Source organism: Dermochelys coriacea, chromosome 2 (assembly GCF_009764565.3).
Source record: "Dermochelys coriacea isolate rDerCor1 chromosome 2, rDerCor1.pri.v4, whole genome shotgun sequence".
NCBI classification, from domain to species: Eukaryota; Metazoa; Chordata; order Testudines; family Dermochelyidae; genus Dermochelys; species Dermochelys coriacea.
Window position 1 is genome coordinate 93675858 of NC_050069.1, and position 24112 is coordinate 93699969.

At 39.8% G+C, this 24112-nt stretch overlaps 1 protein-coding gene and 1 pseudogene across 1 annotated transcript in view; both read left to right on the forward strand.

Annotated features, from left to right (window-relative positions):
• Positions 1-24112, forward strand: part of LDLRAD4 (low density lipoprotein receptor class A domain containing 4) — a 436148-nt gene that overhangs the window by 223663 nt on the left and 188373 nt on the right. Inside the window, exon 3 of the mRNA XM_038392209.2 lies at positions 6069-6209. Coding sequence (XP_038248137.1) covers positions 6069-6209 — 141 coding nt within the window. The remainder of the gene's footprint in view (positions 1-6068; positions 6210-24112) is intronic.
• LOC119852377 lies at positions 13456-13573 on the forward strand (annotated as a pseudogene).

The window sequence follows — 24112 nt, forward strand, 5'->3', positions numbered from 1 at the left end:
GTAGCTTTCCTTCCCTGTTGTCACACTTATGCATGGTACTACATTGGTGAACTTGTTATAGAAATGAGTTCCAAACTCCTGCAACTAGAAAATTGTTAATATTGAAGCAGCTCTTTTAGTTGCCTTTGCAAATATGCAGATACTGACACTCTTAGTTTCAAAAGATTGCTCTGTTTAGCTATGACTTTACAAGAAGTACTTTAGTGTGTGTGTGTGGGGTGGAAAGATAACCAAGCCCTCAAATTGTTCTTTACTCTTGAACAATAGGGCAGGAAGAGAAAAATATTTTCTTGCACAATTTGTGCAATCGAAATGTTATGGAGTAAGAGTGAAATAAAATTAAAGCTAAATCGTGAGGACCTTATTTAGGCAAAATGCCTAGTGATTTATTGGAGTAAGGACCTCAAGATTTGAGCCAATGTAAATAAAATGTTAAAATCTGTCTAAGTGCAAAGTAAGTTGGTGAGTTTCTTTAGTAACATTTCCATACAGTACCACCATATGCTTGCTATAGTATGTCCAAAAAATGCGTTTGGTACTCTTGATGTTTCGTTCGATATAGCCCCCAAAACCACTTAAATTTATGCAGAAAGTTCAATAGGAAAAGTTATTACCACACTCTTCTCACCATTCATACTTCCCCTTCTTTGCTCTGACCATTGTTATCTTTCATACCAGACATACGGGCAAATGCCATGTTCTGGAGCTGTTTAAAGTGCTCTGTAGGGATGTGATTATTGTTCCTGCTGTGTCTGTTCACAGTGGGTCGAATGCAAGCCGCATTGAGGTCAATGTAAAGACTCCATTTGACTTCACTGGGAGTTGGTTACGATCCCATATCATTAGTGAGGGGGTCACAGATCACTTCAGTTATGCAGAATCAGAATTTTGGCTATTCCAGATTTTAGCCCAGGGAAGCCTTGAATACTGAAAAAAATCCACTTAAAATAAAATACTTTTGCATTTTTCTTAAATTGATATTAAAAAGACACTTCCATTTAAGTCCTGCTACTTTCCTTTTGATTACATATGAGTGCCTGGAATCAGAATACCCCAGAAGAATATTGCCAGAATTCTGAAAGACTGATTCTTTTGAATTATACCTTTGTTTAAAAATAGATACTTCCTATGTCCTGTGTGATAAATCTAGAGAATATTTGCCATGGAAATTGGCCTAGTGAGGAACCCTAATGCAATCATATTAATGCAATCATATGAATGGAAAAATATATTTTTTTTTACATTCAAATTTAAATATTTACTATTGGGCTTCATTCTTGGTAATTTTTCCTCTTTTGCCTGAAAACAAAACATTTAAACATTTAGTATGAGAATCATGTGGTGGCTATGGGAGGAAAGAATTGTATTCATAGCCGTTTAAATGTCTGAAAAATAAATGACTGTTGAGACAACAGAATGGCTCTCTACTTTTCCGGAAAGGACAAGAAAAACAATTCCAAGGAGGCCCTAAGACAGTCCTGAAATGTGGTTTGTACAGTGATTGAAAATCCAATGAAGTGAGCTGTAACTCACGAAAGCTTATGCTCAAATAAATTTGTTAGTGTCTAAAGTGCCACAAATACTCCTTTTCTTTTTGCGAATACAGACTAACACGGCTGCTACTCTGAAACCTGAAAATCTTGTAAATGCTATTGCTGTGAAATAATTGGACATTATAAACTGGCAGAAATAGTAAGTGTAGAGCTTAAAGGAGAAAATACTGTTAAACATTTACGGTGTCTGGGGTCTGTTTGGCTTCAGGGCAATGGAATTTTCATTATCAACATTAGGAATCGTGGTGCATCCTTAGTATTCACAAACACTGCTCAAGGATAGATTGATAGTTTGAGAAATAAGCCAAGTGATCTCGAGGGCACTCACTCTAGGCTCCCGGCTCCTCAGCTGTCACCTCAGAGACCCTTGTCTCTCTCCCTCCTGACTGGGGTTTTTTCAGGCTGCACAGTTCCCTGCCTACACTGTGAGTTCCCCAGCAAGCTAGACAGCCTAAATGGCCAGCGTCTGCACTTTCGTTTTCTCTCCTGAGGTATGAACAGCATAAATCCCTGCAGTTATTAATTATCACATAGCCCTTTCTAAGCAAGCACATTTATTCTTTAGGTGAAAGCCTTACAGAGAAAATATATTAAAAACAATCAAAGAATGTATATGCATGCTTATAAGCTTACCAGAGATCACCGCCAATGCCAATAAGGGCTCTGGCAGGTGTTCAGTCCTTCAACCCCCACTAAAAGTTTTTCTGTGGTTACAAGTTCTCTCCTAAGGGCGTAGCTTCAAAAGGTTGGGTCTGGCGGTGGGAATTTGCATTTTCCTCCCTCCAGGTGTTTCCTAGGAAACCCACATAACTTTGTCCCAGAATTTCCTTCTTGTTTGGCACATTGTTTAAAATAGTCCTTTGAAGCTCATAACACTTCCCAGGGTTTAACTTACCTGAGTAACACATACCACCTCCTCAGCCACCCTGGAACCTGCATGGGGCATAGCAAAAGCTCAGGTTCTTCTTCCGGAAGAGAGAAGAAGAGAAATGCTTTTGAATTTTTGCAGCTTGGGGTCTGTGGAGGGGAGGTGTGGCTGCGGGGGCTCCAGCCAACCCGGGGGCTCCTCTGAGCAGGTGGGCGGGTTAGGGTTCTGGCTGGCCTGGGGCTCCTTCGGCTGCATGGGGGAGGGGGTCTCGGGCTGCAAGGGGTCTCAGGCTTCAGCCACGGATGGAGTCCAGGAGGTCTCGGGCTGTGGGTGTGTGTGCAGGGGGTATCTGGGCTCCAACCATGGAGGGGGAGGGGGTCTTGGACTACGAGGAGTGCAGGGGTCTCAGGGCTTGGGCCGAGGGGTGCAGGGCGTCTTGGTGCTCCAGCCATGTGGGGAGGGGTGAGCATAAGGGGCAGAGCCAGGGGCTAGCCTCCTTGAAGTGGAGCTCCACCCACTGCCCATGACACTCGGCTTTTTTTTAAATTTTTCTCATAGGTTAGGTTTTCTAAACCTTTTATCATTTTGTTGCCATCCTCTAGATTCTCCTCAGTTTATCCACATCTTTCCTGAAGGGTGGCGCCCAGAATTGGATACAGTACTCCAGCTGAGGCCTCATCGGTGCCAGACAAAGTGGGACAATTACTTCCTGTGTCTTACACATGACACTCCTGTCAATATATCCCAGAATGATATTAGCCTTTTTCGCACCTGCATCACATTGTTTACTCATATTCAGTTTGTGATCAAGAACAGTCTCAGATCCTTTTCAGCAATACTACTACCTAGCTGTTGTTCCTCATTTTATAGTTGTGCATGCGGTTTTTCCTTCCTATATGTGGTACTGTGCACTTAGAATCATAGACTGTCAGGGTTGGAAGGGACCTCAGGAGGTCATCTAGTCCAACCCCGTGCTCAAAGCAGGACCAATTCCCAATTTTTGCCCCAGATCCCTAAATGGCCCCCTCAAGGATTGAGCTCACCCTGGATTTAGCAGGCCAATGCTCAAACCACTGAACTATCCCTCCCCCCAGACAATAATTTGTCTTTATTGAATTTAATTTTGTTAATTTCAGTTGATTTCCATCATTTTGAATTCTAATCTTGTGTCGCCCATCCCCGCCCCCGCCCCCCCCCCAGCTTGGTGTCATCGGCAAATTTTATAAATATACCTTCCACTCCACTATCCAAGTCATTAATGAAAATATTGAATAGTACTGGATCGAGGACTGACTGCTGTGGGACCCCATTACATATGCCCTCCCAGTTAGACAGTAAACCATTGATAACTAATCGGAGTACAATTTTTCAACTGGCTGTGTACCCACTTTATAGTAATTTCATTTAGACCACAGTTCCCTAGTTTGCTTCTGAGAATGTCATCTGGGACTTTGTCAAAACCCTTACTAAAATCAAAATATATAACATCTACTGCTTCCCCCCCCTCCCATGCACTAGGCCAATAAACTGTCAAAGAAGGAAATAAGGTTGGTTTGGCATGATTTGTTCTTGACAAACCCATGCTGGCTATTCCTTAGAACCCTATTGTCTTCTTGGTGCATACAACTGGCTTATTTCATCATTTTGTTCCAGGATCTTTCCAGATATTGAAGTTAGGCTGACTGGTCTATAATTTCCTGGGTCCTCTTTGTTTCCCTTTTTAAAGCTAGGTACTATGTTTTCCCTTCTCCAGTCTTCTGGAACATCACCTATCCTCCAGGAGTGATCACAGATAGTTGCTAACAGTTCCAAGATTGCTTTAGCTAGCTCCTTAAGTATCCTAGGGTGAATTTCATCAGGACCTGCTGACTTGAACGCATCTAATTTATCTAAATATTCTCTAATCTGGTCTTTCCCTGTTTTGGCTTGCATTTCTCCCCCCTTGCTGTCAATATTAATTGAGTATCTGGTCACAATTAACCTTTTAGTGAAGACTGAAGTCAAAAGCCATCGGAAGATATAGCCAGAGTAGGGATGGATACTGAATGCCTCTAAAGGTGATCCTCTACATCATACATGTAGGCTGGATGATGTGGGGAAGAGCTTGGATAGTCATTGCTTGTGCTGGCACTGCTCCTGCTGCATGTTCTTTGAGTAGATGAAGGATTTCAGTCTCCAGGGCTGTTAGCCTGCCATCTTTCACAATGAAGAGATTTATGCCCTGGCGTTCACTGGCACTCTCGTACTAGTAAAGAGAAAGGCAGAGGGATAAATAGGAACTTGAGGAAGAAAAGTTTTGTCCCTAAGCTTTACAGAATTTGAGGCATAGATTTTCCATTGTTAGAAGAACCTGGTGAAAAAGTAGAGAGTAGCCAGACTCCTGGGTAAACCCCACTGATTAGTGAGAAAATCTTTCTCTTCCTTTGGCACACTGCCACAGTTGAGATTAGCAGAGGCACTTGAGTAGGAGCTGCTTCAGTATAAATGAGAGGAGGCTGGCTGGCAGGATGTTCTCTGTCAGAGGTCCTTGATTTTGTAACTCACTCCCCCTGCATGGTCTGCAAAGCTGATATGTGTTAACTTTCTGGGCATACTGCAAACACCATCTTTCCCATTTTGTTAGTGCTATATTTGTGGATGGTAGCAAGAATTTGCAGGAGCAAGCCTTTGAGGAGGATGATATATATATAGAGATTCTTCATGTAGACTCTTAACTGAATTGTGTCCTTATAAGTGTGTGTACATCTGCTCTGGATTTCAATGGGAATTACATACACCTTCATGAGAGTAGAATTTAGCCTTAACTGGTCTAATCTTAATTTGATGAGTGGGGCCTTAGTGGCACAACCCTCAGTAGCATTACTAGAAGCTATGTATATATAGATATAGATAGATGGATAGGTTTTGATGTCATTATCTATTTATCTATGAACATTAAGGTTACAAACAACATTACAAAAGAACATTAAGGTTACAAGAGCAAGCACTGAAAAATTAGGCTAAACCAATATTAAGACTGGCTTCTTGAGTGTATGCATTGTGACACAGTCTTTAAATACATGATCACATATTAATTTTTCCTCAGAATTCCTTCATTCAGGGGAAGTCATCTATTTCTGTGCAGTAAAACAGAATTTAGAAATCTAGAACCCTCTGCGCTACACCTTCATGGTAAATTGAAGAAGTTTTGGGAACTTACTAATATGATATGTAACAGTTGCAAAGCAGTAGGGGCATCTGGGAGTTCAATGTGCAGACAGTGAATTCCTGATCATAACTAGCTAGGAAACTGGCAGTTGGGAAGGTGAGTAAAGGAATAACTTTACAGGGCTGGACAGGACTCTTGGAGATTATCGACTACTCTATCTCTTTAAATGTTGATACCGTTTTACATCATGCAAGTCTGAAACCTGGTAGTATAAAATTTAACTGGTACAATTGATCATTATGCACTACTTACAGTTATTAAGCCAGCACTATATTGTGTGATTCAGCAAGAGAATGAGAATGGCACATCCACTAGTATAGCCTCTGCCTGAAACTAAATTTGTTTCAGTAATTGTAATATCTGCCATTATAGCAGCATTGTACAATGAAAGAGAAAAGTAAGCACTGATTACATGACAGCTTTTGTTGTGCTTTTTCAGAGTGCAAATTCACCTGCACCAGTGGTAAATGCTTGTATCTTGGTTCGCTGATTTGTAACCAACAGAACGACTGTGGGGATAACAGCGATGAGGAGAACTGTCTACTTGTAACAGAGCATCCACCTCCAGGCATCTTCAGCTGTAAGTACTTAATTTACCCTTTGTGTGTGTCTATTGTGCACACTGTCACTTCAGAATTTATTTTTATGGTTGACAGTATGTTTTGGGAAGGTGCTGGATGAAATAGGAATTAAAGGTTGTTTTTCTTCACCAACAGTAATTCGTAATTTGCTTTCTCTAAGCAATAACTTCCTTCAGTCAGGAAGTTTCTAACTCTGGAAAGTGATAGTATCTTTTTTTCGGTACTGCAGCTATTCACATGACGATGAGCTCTTGTGGGACATACAAGGTTATTGCTAGTTGAGAAAGTTTCTTTCGAAAATATACAATCTGCATTCATTTATTTTTCCACATTCCTAGAAAAAATAAATGTTATGTCAATTTCCAGAGCTTAATTTGGTTGCATGTAGAAATTGTGTTTTCTGCAATAGTTGTCCCTGTTAAATAAGTTTATTTTTCTTCTAAAAGCAGCGCCTGCTTTCTGACAGGACTGAGTCTATGTGCTTGTTTGTGCATCTGTGTAAAATATTTTAATTTCCTATTCTTTGAAATATTATAATCTCTTTGCACAGAATGATAGAAGTTCATTGGCATCTGTTTATATTTCACATTGACTGGTGTACATTAAGATGTGCTCTTAATGCTTTTTCATATTTTGGCATTGAAAATTGTTTGGCTGTAAATCTATTGTTCATATAGAGCCATTCCATTTTCAACACCCATTACAGAAAGCTTCCTATACCCCAGTGGAATGGGGCAGCTAGCACATTTTCTTAATGGTTTGGTCCTGTTATACAGTACTGGTTAAGACATTTCAACTCAAATTGAGAGGATGGATTAGGGACAGCCATTTTCAATCATTTTATTAAACAAACAACTCTTTCCACATTCCAAATTCTAATTACAATGTACAGAATGCAGTGACAGGTGCAAATCAGATGGTTATATGTGCTACTTAGTATGCATCTGCAAATCCAAGTGTTGGAGTGTTTAAAGTTACATGTCATAACTTTCACAAGTATTAGGGTTGCCAAGAGTCTGGTTTTCGACCAGAACGCCTGGTTGAAAAGGGGCCCTGGCGGCTCCCGTCAGCACTGCCGACTGGGCTATTAAAATTCCAGTCGGCAGTGCTGCAGGGGCTAAGGCAGGCTATTCCCTACCTGTCCTGGCACTGCGCTGCACCCCGGAAGCGGCCAGCAGGTCTGGCTCCCAGGTAGAGGCGCCACAGGGCTCCGTGCAGTGCTCCCACCCCAAGAACTGGCTCCTCACTCCCATTGGCTGGGAACTGTGGCCCAAATGGTTTGGTACATACCAAAGATGCCACTACTCATAAAGATGCCATTACTCTTTCTGTGCCATACTGCTGCAGTTGTAATCATCCTTGCTCTACATGGCATGGAGGAGCTGGCAGGTTCCATGAAGGCTCCATACTCTGGAATTTGCTGCCTCCTTGATCTCTCAGATCCAGGATTTATTAACTTTCTGGTCATACTTTAAGGCCTGTTTCTTCTTTAAGGCCCAGGCATTTGGAGGAAGGGGGTTTGTAAGAGGGAGCATTTCATTCATTGCTAGGGGTGTCGTGAAGGGGGTTAACTGTTTATATACCTATAGTGGAATAGACAGTGCATTATTTGTTAAACTGGATATCATGAGGTTGTCAATTTTAATTGTTGTAAGGACTCCTAGAGCTCAGGATGGGAGCCTGTTAATAGAGAAGCATCTGGTTTAAATCAAAAGAATAAGTAAATAAAATATATGGGGAAATAATAGTCTCAATGGTGAACCAAGGAGAAAAAGATAAAAGCCAACAGTCAAAATAGTAGTTATAAACAGTGCTCAAACTAATTGGGATTGGTGGTATTTGTCATCTACTGGCCATTAAGTATGTTCTTATATGATTCAAATTAGTACCCGTGGTGTTTATGAAACAGAAGATTATTCTGAATAAGATAGATCTAGTAGTAATAGATCTAGTAGTCTGTTAGCTTTCCATCTTAGGAAACTAGCTTCCAAAATAGTTGTTAAATTGAAGTCCCCAGGCTCTAAAGAGATGACATTTTGAAGTAAGGGAGTTTTTGCATGTTTTTGCATAGTGTTTTTAATAGGAACCCCTACCAGATGTTGTGTGGGCTTGAAATGACGCAACAGCTAATATTTCTAGTGGCCCCCATATCAGTGACCGAATAGTAATAAAAGTAACACCACTGCTCACCAGAGGTGTTTTCAAACAGTGATTTTATTTTATTTTATACCATTAGTATCACTATGTCACCTGTATCTTTTGGATCTTTTGGTTGATATGCGCCACCTTCCAGAGAATACACAGGAAATATCACTGAATATGCAAATATGCTGGAAATCTCTGTCTTGGTCTAAAAGTTCCAGCAGGATTGATCTCCCCTTTTTCTCTTGGAGTCACTTTGTCTTTAGGTGGTGTCACCTGGCACTAAAAAGTGCTAATGACTTCCCACTGCTATATTGTATTTAAAAGTGACCCTTCTCTTTTGTTCTGACTTTCTTTCTCTACAAACTATGTATATCTGACTTCACAATAATGCTAAATTAACACAGCTATGAAGTTCTGCTTGAATTTGTTTAAATACTCTGTACTTTGATAGGTGGAGGGATAGCTCAGTGGTTTGAGCATTGGCCTGCTAAACCCAGGGTTGTGAGATCAATCCTTGAGGGGGCCATTTAGGGATATGGGACAAAAATGGGAGATTGGTCCTGTTTTGAGCAGGGGGTTGGACTAGATGACCTCCTAAAGTCCCTTCCAACCCTGATAATCTATGAATCTATCTATAATCCATGTTAGGATGTGCATTCCTTGGCTACAAGTGAATTTCTCATTCACCTGCTTGTCAATAGCCAAGCACTGAAGGTAGTGTTTTTGCTTATTGCTTGATCTAGTTAAGTTATGTGAAAAGTGATAGAATGATTCTTTTGTGGAGTCCGTGATGCCTGGACTCAGTGATGGCAGAAAAGATTACTGCGTTGTGCTTGAACATTTGTAATGGCATAGATCTGCTACCATGACCTGATGTTGTGTGAACTCTACTGATTTGGTCTTTCCAGATACTGATCTTTTTTCATGGCCACCCATAATACTGAGAATAAATGAGTGCAAAATGGCAAAGACAGTGCTTTTCAGAACAAGGATACAAGGAAAATTAAACATGCCAGTACTAACCAGGACATTCGTGGCAGCATATAGGGACCACAACTGCAGTCCCTGTATCTGGTAAGACACAGGCTTTCCTATGAAGGACATCCTATCTGGTGTGTGGGAAATATTTTTTGCTTAGCATGTCTAATTACCAATCATTATTATTATTAGCTATTTTTGTGGTTTGAAACTGCCCAATCCCAAAATTATTGTTGTTCCCTGCATTGCAAGTAACTTTAAGAGTGAAGGATTTAAAACTCATTAAATTTTATTTTACTCTTTTAACTAAAAGTCTTAGTTTTTGGATAAATCATCCCCGTTTGCTTTACTCTGTATTAAAAGCCAAATTTTGTCCTTTATTTGCAGTTCCAAGATTTTTTTTACCCTTCTATCTGTTACAGCCTTATGCCCAGCAAACAGTTACCTACTTAACTTTGCATGAGTCCTCCCACTTCAATGAGACAACTCACATATGAAAAGTTAAGCAAATATGTAAGTGTTTGCAGGATTGTGGCCTGATCACTTTTCCTCTGCTGATTTACCAGAAGATCTCTCTCCCTCTTGAGGGATTAGCCCCTGTACAGCTGTGAGAGACTGTAGGCCCATTAGGTCATATGTATACTAGAAAAAAATGTTTTTGCTAACACGAGTTAAAATCCTAGTGCAGACAAGAAAAGTTGTAGTATTAATGCATGTTAGTTGGAGCAGGTAAATTCTAAGCAGCAAACATATTAAAACTATACCTTGCCTTGTCTACACTAGGATTTTAACATATGTTAATTAACATGTGTTAAAATCCACTTTTTCTCCTAGTTAAAACAAGGCTTTAGTGTGGTGCATGACTGTCCAACTAGTCTCCTAGAAAGCAGCCTCTGTCAACTTGAGGCAGCACAATTTATCATTTGTATTATTACTAACAGTAGTAGTACTTATTTATTACTTGATAATAGAGCACTTATCACATAGCAGCTATGTGCCTATTGAGAGGTCTAGCATACAATAATTACAGAAAACTGTGATAGGAAGAAAATGAAACCAAAGCTCAACTAAACTTGCATTGGATAAAAATGCAAATTCAGATTTTTCACCATTGCAGATTTGGGCTCAGTAATGACTTGACATGCCTTGCAAAGTTATTGTACGCTTCCTTGTGTGAGACCTGTAAAATCAGGACTGTCTGAGGAATTTAACAACATGCCTGTTTCTACCAGGGCACAGTTCATTTGTCATAGTTTTTTCCAGTGTTTGTGCAGCAAGTGATCCCCCTACCTTAGCCTACTGGGGCTGCTAGGAAGCAATTAGATTTTGAAAGTGGCATAAAGAATCGAAAGATTAAGGCTGCTGTCTCTTTGCCGCACACAGTACTGCAGCCAAGTGTAACTGAGAAGCATTGCATCTTCTAGAGATGCTCGAAATCTAATTCTTAGTTTGTCTGGTTGACTGTGTAGCCTGTTTTCAGTGAAACTGGTTATGTGAAGTGTTGTGTGTGTGCACATGGGCATGCTATTTAAACAAAATACTGACTTGCGTGAAAATGAGGTGAACTATAAAATAAGGCAAAATGCATCTTCTCATGTCACATGAAATTTATGTACACATCAGGTGGTAAACTGTCAGCATTAATGAGGTTGACACGTCTCCACGGTTTGGGGTAGTAATGTCAGGGTTTACTGTGAAATCTTTATTTTCCTTGGTGAGGTAAATAAATATTACTTCGCCACATCTTTTGTGACAGCTGTGTACCTTGTAAAAATCTATAGGGGGGTTGAAGAATGATTCTGCTTTAAAAACAAGAAACTCAAACAAAGGGAAATATTTTGTTTCATCAAAAAATAGAGTGGTTCAGAAAGGCCTTTTGCAAGGCTCTCTTACTGTTTCACTGAATTTGTGCAGATAAAAACAACCTCTCAGATTTACATTTTGATTGTGTTTCTGCTTTCATGTGTGCTGGGTTGTCCCACTTCAGGTGAAATTTATCCATTTCTTTAAATATTTAGCAGTCTAGCGTAGATGTTAATGAAAGTCTGGCACTGCTATTTTGAGAATTGCAACAATGATAGTAATTTTCAGTGTCAGATTACTGCTTTGCAGAGGGAAAGGGAGATGGGAGGAGGAGAGAGAAAAAAGATTGTTTCACTTCTAATAGAGTTTGCCATCAGCCTGGCTGTGCCAGACAGATGGATCATGAATACTGTCTAGACGCTCTCTGCCTGAGTGGAGCAGTGGTCTCTAAGGACAATCAATGAGACGCCAGCTTAAGTAACTGGGGAAAGTCAGGACGAGCTCTCCTCTAATCAGATAGCAATCAATGCAGATCCTGCTTCACCAGGCTAGACACAAGGCCCTCTGTTACTGATAACAGGTCAATACCAATTTCAGCTGAAACTTGTCTATTATTAGGCTTTAGAGGGAGAGAGAAAGATGCATAGTATTTTAACGCTATTGATTTCAACTATATATGTCCAGAAAATGCAAAATGATTTAATTCAGGAGTGTGGTACTTCGCAGGAATGGCGGAGAGGGGGAAGCAGTCATATGGCTATAAAACACACAGATCAACCTGTTTAGTTAGGACCTGTATTTATTGATTGGTTTAGTCAGTGTATACACTTGGAAATACCCCTGCTGCTCGCTTTTCCTCAGTTTGGTTCACTTGGTCAGGAAGCATTTTTTTTCTGGCTTTTTTTCCCTCCTTCCTCTGTTCAGATGATGTGATGTGGGGTATCCCACCAGCTCTGCCCTCACTTTGGTGTCGGGATGCTGTGCTAACTAGGGAAAGCCTCTGGGAGATGTTATTGAGCTTAATGCTCTTTAGTACTGTAAATTTTCATTGCTTTGCTACTAAGTACCAGTCATTTCTTGCTCATTAAATAAAACTGTGTGAAGCAGAGCTAGAAGTATATGCTTCTTAACCAGCAGAGTTATAACAATGGTTGGATTTAATGAATTTGGTATCTTATTGGAAATGGCAAGATGAATCTCTGGTGCATACATTGCAGAATTACCCACAGTGGTCTCAGTTCTGGTTCTCTGTATAAAACCAAATACTCAATTTAATCTGTTGGTTTTTGTTTACTTTAGAAAATCCATTTTGTTTTAATTCTTTAACCCGTCTTGTACCTTGAAATGCTAGAAGCTGTAAGCAAAGTGTTTATTTTTTAAATTGTTTATTCTCTGCAGATTTTGAAGTCCATCGAGAAAAAATTGCTGTTAATATAAATCTAAAGTTTGAATGAGCAAAGCATGATCTGATATTGGTATTTAAGTTCTGTTTTTATTACATTTTGTTTGTTTGGTTGGTTTGTTTTCAAAATATCAAGGGCTGTTTGCCTTTGTTTGGGACATGGGGTGAAATCCTGGGCCAGTGTAGTCAATGGCAAAACCCCTGCAGACTTCAGTGGGACAAGAGTGCACCCACAGTTCTCTGGAACACTAAGGTGTTAAAAAGTGTGGCAAACATCCGGGCGGATTTTCAAAATAAGAGGCAATGTCTGGGATTTTTCGGATTTTTGCGGAGCAGGCATTGCAGTTCAGAAAGAGCTGTCTCTGTGACCCGATTGGTCCCTCCCTTGCAGCTGCCAATATGTCCACCCAGGCTCCGGCTCCCAGCCCTGGGGAGAGGGAGAGGCCCACAGGGAGGCACTGACTGATGGGCTGGCATTGCGTCCTGGGCTTGTGCCAGCTGCCTTGCTCCGTAACAGGGAGAAATACTGCCCCTCACCTCAAGAGTTAGGCTGCAGATACCCTCTCCAGCACTCCCCAGATATCACCTCCAGTACCTCTCCCAGTATACACACACCCCTCCAGCATCCCTCAAATGCCCCCTCCTACACTCTCCCAGTACACAAAACCCTTCCTATCCCCCAAATACCCCCTACCAGTACACACACCCTTCCAGCATCCCCCCAAATACCCTCTCCAATATCCCCCAACTGTATCCCCCCTCCCCCAAGCTCCTTCTCCCTCCACCTCTGGCAATGTTCACTTTTTGGGAACCTGAAATATGGTAACCCTAGTATAAGAAAATACATAAATTGGAATAGAAAGGAGAAACTGTGCTGTAATGTTAACTTCAGCCCACAGTACTACCTGTTGGACATTGTCGCTTCTTGGCCTTTTGGCTAAGATCAAGTGCAGTATCTATTCTTATCAGTTTAATATCTGATACGTCCTCTATGTGAGGACTATATATTAAATTGTTCTTGTAGAGATATTTGTTTGTAGAAGATTATGATTTAAAGATGCTCCAGCATAAGGGATAGTATTATGAACATGGGAATTTTGAGATGTGTCCTGGAGGGTTGGGAACACCTCATGTCTGTGTGCAGCAGTTCACCAGAGACATTCTCCAATTTGTTTTATTAAAGTTTTATTCCTTTCTCATTCACTGGTTTGTTATTTAATGAACCCCAAGATCATTACAGTTCTCATCCCCATACATTTTCAGTTGCAGGGGAATTTGGCCATAGAATTTGGTAGAAGTTGTGTGGCTAAATCTCTGTACAATTTCTTAATACGGTTTTCTAAAATATTTCCAATCTGACTTTTTTCCTCTCATTCATTCAAATATAATGATAACTGAATAACTCCTAATTATGAGCATTACATCTGTGCTGTGTTTGTACTTGGCTAACACAGGTATCTAGATGAGCAATCATAATTTTTATGTCATTGGAAATCTCTAGATTGACTTCTCCAAAGCATGCAGCTTTTATAAACACTGCTTCTATTTTCATAATTGTTAAAGCATTACAGGGGTGGTGTTTTGAAGAGGCTTTTAAAAATAATGTGCAATAACAAGCCAAATAAACAACCTTCATCCCCTAAGAGTACTACAGACTGTCTAATACTTGATAATTTTTATTCTATGGACGTATGCCTGACCCTGACCTCCAGAGACTCTTCATATTTTGATCAAATGAACAACTTTAAATTCTCTTAAGCAGAAACATGTCGCCCTAGGAAGCCATCCTGTAGCATTTACATTTTAGCCATTGGAACAACTTCCAAGGGCTGGGGTGAATTCTCCATCCCCTAGCAATTTCTAAATAAAGATTGGATGTTTTTCTAAAAAGATATGCTCTGGTTCAAACAGGAACTATATCTATGCCTTGTGTTATGCAGGAGTCAAACTAGATGATCACAGTGGTCCTTTCTGGCCTTTGAATCTACTATTCTGTTTCAGTCAGAGATTGGACACTAGATGGGGAGGGTTCTGAATTACTATGAAGAATTCTTTCCCAGGTGTTTGGCTGGTGGTCTTACACACATGCTTAGGGTCTAACAGATCGCTCTGTTTGTGGTCGGGAAGGAATTTGCCCCCAGGTCAGAGTGGCAGAGACTCTGGGGTTTTTTTTGCCTTCCTCTTCAGCATGGCGCAGGGTCACTTGGTGGCTTAAACTACTGTAAATGGTATATTCTCTGTAACTTGAAGTCTTTAAATCATGATTTGAGGACTTAAGTAACACAGCCAGAGGTTAGGGGTCTTTTACAGGAGTGGGTGCAGCAAGGTTCTGTGGCCTGCAATGTGCGGGAGGTCAGATTGGATTGTCATAATGGTCCCTTCTGGCTTTGAAGTGTATGAGTCTGATTCTATGAGACAAGTGTATAGTAGTTCACATTTAGGTTATTTGTGATAGTTTGTACTGTATTACTAAAGATTCTGTAGTATAAATTGTAAAAATAATGAAGTCTTAGTAATATGGCGACACCCGAAAGCCTCTATGGTTAAATCTTTGCCGAGGCTGAGAGGCATCTATTTTTTGGTGAAGACTAAAAGTGTATGGATTAGTAAAGTAATGAGATTCTACTTTCTCTGTGGGGTGTGTTTGCACGTGTGTGTGCATGCATTTGTATGTATATATGGAATTGCAAAGTGGAGACCACTGGAATAATGAAATTCCTTCAGAGAAGGATTTGTGAAATGGGGGGACCTCAAGCCATGAACTGCACACGTTCTTTCTTGTAGTTTCCTGAGGACAGTCATCTTGGAGCTCATAGAAAGTGATGCATTTTGTTGGTTACAGCAGTCTGTGTTGTATGGAAAATTATGTACAAATCTGTGCCCTCTTTAACCTCTTTGATACGAAGTAAGCCACCTGTTCTTCAGAGTCAGTGATAAAAACAAGAACAGACATGCCTTAAAAATCTAAGGCCTTACTCAGAAAAGCAGTTGAGCACACACTTAAAGTTAAACGTGTGTAAGCACCATTCCTTAATATGAGACGTTTTCATGAATATGGGTCTAATTGTTTCAGTATTTTTTTCATTATAAAAAGACTTGGTCCAAATAGTAGCAAAATATATAGGATAACAGGCTCTGTGAAACTAAATATAGCTGTGGATGCTTCAGAATTTAAAGATAAGGATGAAATATAAATGCTAGTGAGTAGGGATTTTGAATGGGCCCATGAAAATGTAGTGTAGCGTATGTTCCCTTATGGTAACAAAATCCAGTTAAAGTCTACCTAGTACTTTAAAATATTCCTTAAAAGGTGATGGTGTAGTGTAATATTATCTGGTCAACTGAATCCCGTGGAAGAACACTTCACTTCTGGGTATATAAAAAGCATAGGATATTTATCCTGGTCAGAGAATTTAGCATTAAGGTGAAATACTGAAGGGGAGAAAAGTGCTCCATCTCTCTTGAATTTCATAGGCATAAGAGTGAAAGAAGATGGTTTTTAGGATCCACCATAGCAAAAGTCTCACACAAATCAGCAGACATTGGCTCACACTGCTTCTTTCTATTAAGCATCTAACGCTTCACATTCTGGCATTTTTAATAGCAAAATTTGGATTTTTCTTCCTGTTAACATCTTATTGTTTTCTGAATAGTGGTGTTAAAAACTCAAAAACCTAAGGACCATAGCAGCCTCATACAGAATTATGCTATATTTAGTACTGACCAAATTCACCCCCTACCCTCTCCCCCACTTGAAAGCTGGATTTGAGTTTGGCCTATAAGGTTTAAATATGAAAAGCATAGCTTGCAAAGATAGGGTCCGATCATACACCTGTAACTGCTTAGCACATCTCAGGATTAGGCCCCATGCATTATAAATATATAGAGTATACACGCATTTATGTTTTATTTATATCTTACGCAAAGAAAGAATGAATAGACACTATTTATTATTTAAGAAAAATGTCAGCAGTTGCGTATTATAAAAAGATCTACAGCAGAGTCCCTGTGAAATGCTAAGTGTGTTGGGTTTTTCCCATTTGTAATTAAAACAGAAGTAGAAATTGTTACAATGTTGGGAATAAAATCAGGTTCTATAGAAATATTTTTGTTGATTCAGGGAATGCAATAATCGGGAATGCAAACCAGCTCTTCTTAAGCCACTGCCAGAGTAACGTAAAATAGTGATGATTCAGCAATGGTGATATTTTTTCTATAAATATTAAGCTGTGTTAGATGCCTTATTCAAGATAAGCATCTTCTCCAAACAGTGAAACTGTTCAAGAAACTAGAGAGATGTATACTTGAGGGAACGGATGTTCTGGTAGTGCTTGCTTAACTCGGAACCTTTCCATGTAGAATGTATTCGTCTAACAGATTGTTACAGTACCGATAACTTCATTCTTTCTTCCCTTCGCATTCTCCCTCAGACCCCTTTTTCCCTTCCAGTATTGCTGTGTAATTAGTTCGTAGAGGTGAGAGGGAATAATGACGCAGTATGTGAATACAGAGTCTGGCACCTAGTAACACCTTGATAGAAATAGAAAGCTGTGAACACAGTATTAAAATATGCTAACAAGCTGCAGAAACTAATGGGCTGAATTTTTACACTGCAGATGTTCTCCTGGCACTTGTGCTGAATGCAGTAACAAATGTGTGGAACTGATGATGATATTACTGTGTTCTTGGCAGTGCTGTTCTCTAAAATGATCTCTCACTTCTTTACATTTTGCTAAGGTTTAGAATGTTCTCCTCTATGGACTAAAATAAAGAATGTAAGTATATCTATCAAACAAATCTGTACCGCTTAGTTTGTGGCAGTTTGCTTTCAGCTGACTGGAGGTAGTAGGTTATGACAAGTCAGATAAGTCTTGTTTGCGTAAGTTATTTTTATTCAGCCATACAGTATTATATGTAAATATATTCAGTATTGTAGAGATGCTGGTGAGGAGTTCTAGATCCTGTGTATGTTTATTAGGTCTCCTGCAACATTAGGGTCAATGTTCTTGAAATCTTGCTCATTTGATGAGATAAACTAAACCATATGGAAACATAACTGAGATACTGTACACAGTCTGATTTACAAACAACCTCCTCCTATCTTTCACTATGCTAAGATTCTGTTTCCTTTTGGAAGGAAATTTTACTGAGAGGTTCATTTGTCCCACTCCAGCACCTCAGTCTGTCCATGCATGTCTCCCTTTCATTTTCAGTACTCAACAGAAAATAACAATAATCTCTCCCTCTCCTCCCTACCTTCCAACTCTTTTAATAACAAACAGTCTTGACTTGCTTCCAGTAGGTTCTGGCATTCCTGAAGAAATCTGTATTCAATGCTGGCAAAAGATTTGCCAGATGCCACTTGGAATCATTACCTTTCTTTGCAGTCTTTTTCTTCTTTCTCCTTAAAGAGGTTTTTGTAAATAACAAAATGGAAGGCACACATTGCTTTTGTTTGTCATATTTGGTAGCTTTTGTATTGAATGCCTGTTGTTTGCACTAGGATACTTACAGTACCAATGGTCGGCCAAATGGCTCTGGATATTAGTAGTAGATGATAGATTTCCTCAAGCAAGTGCATTTACAGTGTACCTATTGTACAAGGCTTTCCAACACACCGCCTTATACCAAACCTTTCCCTATCCCTCCTACTGTTCTTCCCCAACAGCTGACCTCCACCTTCACACAAGGGCTCTCCTCAATCTCCATGCTACTGTCCACTTTCACCCCAGTGCTGTCACCTCCCTCCCTTCTACTGCCCCCCCACAGGAGCTCCTATCCCATGCCGGAGAGGGACGCGGCGGGATCAGTGCCGGGAACCCTCTCCCTGCACCATTTCCTTGCCTGGGATTTTTTGGTCTACTCAGCCCACTTCAACTCGGGCAGCTCGTGGTGTGCCACGAGGCATTCTGGGACTAGTAGTGCAGCTGGCAGCGCAGGGCCCCAGTGGAACGCAGTGGCGCGCGAACTACAAACTCCCAGCACACCCCACAACAGCCAGTTCTGTTGCGCCTGCACACTGCACTCCCTGAGCTGCTGAGTGTTTCAGCTGGCACTGGGAAGTTGCTCACTCTTCACATTGCTGGGCTGTGGCCAGGGTTGGATTAACCCTTTGTGGACCCCCAGGTAGTCATTATGGGCCCTTTCTTAGTTTGGGTCTGGCGGCATGGTGCCACTGTAAACCTAGTACTTCCCCCCAGAGTCTTTTAATCAAACTCAGAATTGAAATACAAACCACAACAAAAAAAAAATCTGTACCTTTCCCAGGATTGAATTTTTAGTCCTCCCCAGCTGTCAGTTCTTCTACAGAATGCTGGCTCAGAGGTTGCCCCGATCTGGATCCTCAACTCCAGTTTGCTCCCAAGGCCATTTGCGGGTGTGTTGGCCTTCTCTAAGGCCCATTAAGAGTCTTTTTTAGTCCTGCTAGCTTCTTGCATCAGGGCCAGGATATTAACTTCTTGAAGTTTCTCTACTACCCAAAGAGGAACTACAGCATGCTTCCCCTGTCTCTTTGCAGTCCTCTTCTCTGAGCTTCCTCTATTTAAAGAAACAACCCAGCTCCTTCCTAGCTGGGACACATATTTAATTGAGCCTTAGAATCCAAGAAACAGAGTAGGACTCAATCTTCATCATGGCAAAAAGTTAACAGCAAGGCGCCACAAAGATCCATACTAGGATTGGTGTTGTTGAATATATTTAGTAATTACCTGGAAAAGGGGTGAAAAGTGAGGTGGCAAAATTTGGAGATGACACAAATTTATTTAAACTAATCTCTCTTAGTGATTAGGATGAGCCCTTCATGGCAGGCAAATGAACACATCTGGCCTTGTTGTAGGATTTTTTGTACCTTTCTCTGAAGCATCTGGTATTGGCCACTGTCAAAGAGGATACTGGACTGGATGGACCGTAGGGCTGATCCACTATAGCAATTTCTATGTTCCTATCTGTAATGAGAAACCAAATCACCCGTTGATTATTTCAACAGAGCATCTAAGAGTATGTCACTGTGATTAGATTCCCCACATAAATAATTTACCCCCTGCTAGATTTTAATATGAATTAAACTTAAAATTAGAATTCTACTATACAGGCTAGAGAAAAACATAGAAAAATCTAGACTGTCTTGTGAATCGTTATTTTTTTCAAAGCAGATGACAGGGTAGCTTGGCTGGAACACTGACTCATTTAACAGTGGGAATTGAGTTAGTTCTGCAAGCTTGTTGGTGTTGCCTACCACATACCAAGTGTCAGCTTTGGGGAGGGTGTCTAGCAGGATGTATTTCAGAGTAGCAGCCGTGTTAGTCAATATTCGCAAAAAGAAAAGGAGTACTTGTGGCACCTTAGAGACTAACAAATTTATTTGAGCATAAGCTTTCGTGAGCTACAGCTCACTTCATCGGACGACAGGGGGAGAGAACCACTGGGGGAGAGAACAGGCTGACATGACATGTGTATTAGGAATTGCTGAGGGTTGTTAGTCTAAGTAGGAAGGGTTTGCAGTTAAAAATACTAGAACACACATCTGCATTTGATCCTCTGAAGCTTCTTCCAGCCCTTCTGCCTCTGGTAGCTCTCTTAGTTAATAACCGAGGGTTCAGAAACATGCATTATATGACCGTTTTAACACACACTCCTGTAATCAACATATAGATGTTTAAATTAAAATTAAAACAAACAATATACAGCAACTCCAGTACTATCTTTCCCCCAATAGGTGACATCAACAGTTTCTCCATTTATTGCAGCACAGACAACTGAGTAATTGAAACTTAAAAGAGGGTGTGAGAGAGACAGACTCATCAGGCAAATATTTGATATTTTGTTGATAATTAATTGCCTGAATAGTGAACAGTATCGGTAAGAATATAACATACTGGTTCAGATCAATGGTCCACATAACCCAGTATCTTGTCTTCCAATAGTGGCCAGTGCCAAATGCTTCAGAGGGAATGAACAAAACAGAGCAATTTATCGACTGATTTGTCCCTTGTCGTCCAGTCCCAGCTTCAGCAGTCTGAGGTTTAGGAACTCCAAGAGCATGGGGTTGCATCTCTGACCATCTTGGCTAATAGCCATTGATTGACCTGGCCTTCATTAACTTATCTAATTCGTTTTTGAACCTGGTTATACTTTTTGGCCTTCACAACATCATCTGGCAAAAAGTTCCACAGGTTGACTGTGCGTTGTTGGAATACTTCCTTATGTTCGTTTTAAACCTCCTGCTTATTAATTTCATTGGGTGACCACTGGTTCTTGTGTTATGTGAAGGAGTAAATAATGTTTCACTTTGTTCATGTCATTCATGATTTTATAGATGTCTATCCTATCCCCCCTTAGTTGTCTGCTTTCTAAATTGAACAGTCAGTCTTTTTAATCTCTCCTCATACAGAAGCTCTTCCATACCCCCAATCCTTTTTGTTACCCTTCTCTGTGTCTTTTCCAATTCTAATACATCTTTTTTGAGATGAGGTGATCAGAACTGCATCCGGTGTTCAAGATGTGGGTATATCATGAAAAGTTGGCATTATGATATTTTCCATCTGTCTATCTATACTTTTCCTAATGGGTTCCTAACATTGTTGTTTTTTTTTTGACTGCATCTGCACATTGAGCAGATGTTTTCAGAAAACTGTCCACAATGACTCCCAAGATCTCTTTTGTGAATGGTAATAGCTAACTTAGAACCCATAATTTTTCTGTATAATTGGGTGTTTCCAGTGTGCATTACTTTGCACTTATCCGCATTGAATTTCATCTGACATTCTGTTGCCTGGTCACCCAGTTTTGTGAGATCCCGTAGTAACGCTTTCCAGTCAGTTGTGGAACTTAATTATCTTGAGTAACTTTGTATCCTCTGCAGACTTGGCCATGTTATTGTTTACTCCCTTTTCCTGATGATTTATGAATATTTTGAATAGCACAAGTCCCAGTGCAATCCTTGGGGGCCCCCGCTATTTGCCTCTTTACATTCTGAAAACTGATCATTTATTCCTACCCTTTGTTTCCTATGTTTTAACCAGTTACTGATCTGTAAGAGGACCTCTTATCCCATGCCTACTTACTTTGCTTATGAGTCTTTGCTGTGGGACCTTGTCAGAGGCTTTCTTAAAGTCTAAGTACATTATATCCAGAGGCTCACCCTTGTCCACATGCTTGTTGGCACCTTCAAAGAATTCTAGCAGATTAGTGAGGCATGATTTCCCTTTACTAAAGCCATGTTGATTCTTCCCCAACATATTGTGTTCATCTGCGTGTCTGATAATTCTGTTCTTTACTGTATTTTCAGCCAAATTGCTTGGTACTAAATATAGAGTTAATGGGCTGTAATTGCCAGGATCACCTCTGGAGCCTTTTTTAAAAAAATGGTGTCACATTAGCTATCTTCAAATTATCTGGTAGAGAGATTGATTTAAGCAATAGGTTACATGCCACAGTTAGTAATTCTGCAATTTCGTATATGAATTTCTTCAGAACTCTTGGGTGAATACATTCTGGTTCTGGTGACTTTTCCCATTTAATTTATCAATTTGTTCAAAAACTTCCTCTATTGATGCCTCAATCTGGGACAGTTCCTCAGATTTGTCACCTAAAAAGAATGGCTCCCTCACATCCTCTGCAGGGAAGACAGATGCAAAACATTCATATAGTGTCTCTGCAAAGGCCTTGTCTTTCTTGAGTGCTACTGTAGCACCTCGGTCATCCAGTGACCCCACTGATTGTTTGGGAGGCTTTCTGCTTCTGATGTACTTTAAAACATTTTTCCTGTTGGTTTTTGTGTATTTTGCTAGCTGATCTTCAAATTCTTTTTTAGCCTATCTAATTATACTTGTATACTTGACGTGCCAGAGTTTATGCTCCTTTTTATTTGTCTCAATAGGATTTGACTTCCAATTTTTAAAGGATGCCTTTTTTTGCTGTTAACTGCCTATTCTACCCTGCTGTTTAGCCATGGCAGAATTTTTTTGGTCCTTTTACAGTTTTTTCTTTAAATTTGGAGTATACAGTTAGTTTGAGGCTCTGTTATGCTGTTTTTAAGTAATTTCCATGCCGTTTGCAGGCATTTCACTCTTGTGACTGTTAATTTCCTTTTAATCTCCGTTTAACTAGTATCCTCATTTTTGTGTAGTTCATCTTTTTGAAGTTAAATGCCACTGTGGTGGGTTTGTTTGGTGTTTTCCCCCATATAAGGATATTAAATTTAATTATGGTATGGTGATTATTACTGAGCACTTCAGTTATAGTAACCTCTTGGACCAGATCCTGTGCTCCACTAGACTAAATCAAGAATTGTAGATTCAAGGACAAGCTGCTCCAAGAAACAGTGATTAATGGTGTCTAGAAGTGGTATTCATGCTCAATTAAATGCAATATTTTGTTTGCCTGACCTGCCTAATCCCTACTGTTCACCATAACTAAAGTGGTTTAAATGAAAAATATTAAGAAGGATAATTAATTTAGAATTTTTAAAATGTTTTGATTTCAAAGAATAAATTCCTTGTTGCAGATGAATGTAAATCCAGGTGCCATCAGTATTTAGAACTCATGAAGAGGGTTGACATTAGAAGTGTAACTTGACTCATTCATTTAACTCCATGTATACTAATGTATCACAAATAGCTCCTGTTTTATTTTAAATGGTACAGCATTCATTGCCAACATATCTTTTTCAGTTAAACTGTCAGCAGAGAATAGCCAGATTCTAAATTTGCCATAAATTTGGTGAAAGTAAATGATAGTGTTACCTGCATGATCAATGACTCAATGGGAAACTTTATTGCAACTCATGTAAAATTTCCCATCTCACAATATTATCTCTAAATATTGAAACACTAAATATTAGAATTTCCAGTTGACTGCTTTCCATAGTAAAATTGTTTCTAAAACACCCCGTTCTTTTTTTGTACCACAATCTAGACACGTGCACTTTCAACCCCTGCCCATTATGTAGGAGTGTGGATTAACAAACAGTACAATTAGTTGTACCAAAATGTTCATAGGTTATTTGTCATTATGTGCTGTATTCCAGTTAAAGATCATGTATAGCTCAGAAAATATGATTCAGGATATTTGTTACCAAAAAATAAAAGTAGAGAAGGCTTTTTCTTTGATGGCTTTCTCTATTTATAAAGACAGGTTTCAGAGTAGCAGCCATGTTAGTCTGTTTTCGCAAAAAGAAAAGGAGTACTTGTGGCACCTTAGAGACTAACAAATTTATTTGAGCATAAGCTTTCGTGAGCTATAGCTCACTTCATTGGATGCATCTGATGAAGTGAGCGGTAGCTCACGAAAGCTTATGCTCAAATAAATTTGTTAGTCTCTAAGGTGCCACAAGTACTCCTTTTCTTCTACTTATAAAATGTTTCTCACTCTTTCCTGAAATGACTTCCTCTTCCTTGATGCTTCATTCTGGAAGAAAGCTTGTAAATTACAAGAGAGCTTTTAATCTTTTTTCCCAAGTGATTGGGGAAATTGAATATCTCCCTTCCTTTCTCCCCACAATTTGTGGGTTTACTTTGTAGAATACAAATGAGATATTTACCAGGTGTAAAAAAAAGAGAGAGAGAGAGAGAGAGA